The 2,797-nt window shown below is 35.1% G+C and overlaps 1 protein-coding gene across 1 annotated transcript in view; it reads left to right on the top strand.

Moving 5' to 3' along the window:
* The first annotated feature begins 2,535 nt into the window (after window positions 1-2,535).
* Window positions 2,536-2,797, top strand: part of LOC136836253 (micronuclear linker histone polyprotein-like) — a 1,395-nt gene continuing 1,133 nt past the window's right edge. The window contains exon 1 of the mRNA XM_067100259.1: window positions 2,536-2,797. This exon is cut by the window's right edge and continues 1,133 nt beyond it. Within this exon, the coding sequence (XP_066956360.1) occupies window positions 2,536-2,797 (262 nt within the window).

Genomic DNA, 2,797 nt, shown 5'->3' with positions numbered 1-2,797 from the left:
CCATTAAAACCTGCGTAAAGATAAAAAAAAAAAAATCTTACAATTCGATCGCGTCAACCTATCTCAGAGGCGTTGCCTAATCTCTTGAATAATGAGAACGAAACGCTGCAGTGGCCTCACAGAACACATAAGGTTTCTAAACGAAGAATAATGACAATAATAATGATGGAAAGAGAAACCCACAAGATTCTTGTGTATAACTTGTTTACTGGTAAATATTTACATATTACTTTGATCTCGAGCACTTCCAGGTCCTAACTGTGACCCTTTTTCAAGAGATGAGGAAACGGGCTGGTTCAAGGCCCAGCAATCTCTCTTTGCTGGGCCTTGAACCAGCCTGACTACCTCACCTCTTGAAAAAGGGTCACAGTTAGGACCTGAAAGTGCTCGAGATCAAAGTAATATGTAAATATTTACCAGTAAACAACTCTTGCTGAGCCTTGAACCAGCCTGACTACCTCATCTCTTGAAAAAGGGTCACAGTTAGGACCTGAAAGTGCTCGAGATCAAAGTAACATGTAAATATTTACCAGTAAACAAGTTATACACAAGAATCTTGTGGGTTTCTCTTTCCATCTTCAGAAGAAAACTGAAAGAAGTTTTTGTTTGGCTCAGTAATAATGATGATAATGCAATCCAGGTCTCGTCATTTCAGTATCTGAAATTGTATCTCTGTTTCCTAGAGTATTAACCTACCACTTTATATACACAATCTAAAACAAATGCACCAAGTAATTAATCTACCACACTCAAGTGTGGATACGATACTCCAAAAGTGTTCCATAAAAGCTATATAATCATATGGTAACAAACGTCGCAATATGTTTATGTATGTATGTATATATATATATATATATATATATATATATATATATATATATATATATGTGTATATATATACATATATATATATATTATATAAATGTACTCAAAAATCTCAAGCCACAATTATTGAAATCCCTTTACCTTGGGTATACCTAACTTGCACTCAAAGACAATTATATGTTTTATAAGTGCATCTGTCCCGGCCAGGATTCCAATATAGGCGTTTTGGATTTAGTACAGAAGCAACAGGGTTTTCCAACTCAGTTATCGATAGAGCTTAGTGAATAAGTCCCGTGTAGATAAGCAAATGAGTTCTTAAATGAAGTGCGGAAAACGTGTCAAGTCCAAGAAACGAGTAAAAAATGCGCAATCGAGTTTTCTGTGCAGCGTATAATCAAGGCCACCGGGAACAGATCTATCTTTCGGTGGTCTCGGCATAATGCAATATGACCCGAGGCCCATGAAACTTTAACCACGGGCCGGGTAGCCTGTCCTATAGCGTTGCCAGAAACACGATTATGGCTAACTTAAAATAAAATAAAAACTACTGAGGCTAGAGGGCTGCAATTTGTTATGTCTAATGATTTGGGGGTGGATGATCAACATACCAATTTGCAGCCCTGTAGTCTCAGTAGTTTATAAGATCTGAGGGCGGACAGAAAGAGTGGGGACAGAAAAAGTGAGGACAGAAAAAGTGCAGACGGACAGACAAAGCCGGCACAATAGTTTCCTTTTACAGAAAACTAAAAGTTGACAAGAATGAAATGGAAACCGTAGAAAAAGAAACAACGAATGTCAATATGGACGGTGAAAGAATGGCAGAATTTTATAATGTTTTCCAATGTTGGGATGAGAAAAGATGTGTCAAATAACTAGAGAAGCAAGGAAGGTAGCAGGTGTGTACAAAAATTGGTGCACGCGATGGGATCGTTGAGCCAACACTCCTTTAAAGAATTGAAGAGCGAATGCCGATGCAAATAAAAGAAATGGACGAAACTATCGAGATGAATTCTGCATATACATATGCAGTTTACGAAAACACGAAAGAGCGAAATGTGGTAAAAATATCTGATTAGGTGAAGGGATGGATCAATGTGTTTTAATATGTCTTGGTCTTGTAAAATGATTAAAAAATTATAGTTTAGTTCAATGAAAATAAAATTATTGAAAAATTATAGTTTAGTTAAATGAAAGTAAAATTATTGAAAAATTATAGTTCAGTTAAAAGAAGAGTTAAGAACTCAGAGGAAATGAAACCTTGTAAAGCTGGATGAATAGCATTAAAAAGAGGTTTGGTAAGGAAGGGTCTAAGTCCTGAGGGTGAAAGTGCAAAATGAAAGAGACGAGTCCTGCGATTAAGGAGTGGAGGGACTGAAATGCTACTGGTGAGGCTTTTGTTTCGATGCATAATCAGCCTAATGTGACAGTAATGATTGTGGTAAAGACGGTAGAGTTATCTATTCTCAGAAGCCACCCTTTAAAAGAAAAAGGATTGATATATATATATACAGTATTTATATATATATATATATATATATATATATATATATATATATATGTATATATATGTATAATATATATATATATATATATATATATATTATATATATATATATATATATATATATAATTTACTTATATCTCAAAGCAAAACAGAAGTAAATCACAAGAAACTTCCAGTACCAAAATTCCGCAAAAGAAAAAAATACAATGTATATGATATGTTCTCAACCAGCAAGGAAACAGTTCTCAACCAGCAAAGAAACACTTCTCAACCAGCAAAGAAACAGTTCTCAACCAGAGAAGAAACAGTTCTCAACCAGCAAAGAAACACTTCTCAACCAGCAAAGAAACACCTCTCAACCAACAGAGAAACATTTCTCAACCAGCAAAGAAACACTTCTCAACCAGCAAAGAAACACTTCTCAACCAGCAAAGAAACAGTTCTCAACCAGAGAAGAAACCGTTCTCA

The sequence above is a fragment of the Macrobrachium rosenbergii genome, chromosome 56 (genome assembly GCF_040412425.1).
Source record: "Macrobrachium rosenbergii isolate ZJJX-2024 chromosome 56, ASM4041242v1, whole genome shotgun sequence".
Classification (NCBI taxonomy): domain Eukaryota; kingdom Metazoa; phylum Arthropoda; class Malacostraca; order Decapoda; family Palaemonidae; genus Macrobrachium; species Macrobrachium rosenbergii.
This window is presented reverse-complemented; position numbering and strand designations above follow the sequence as displayed.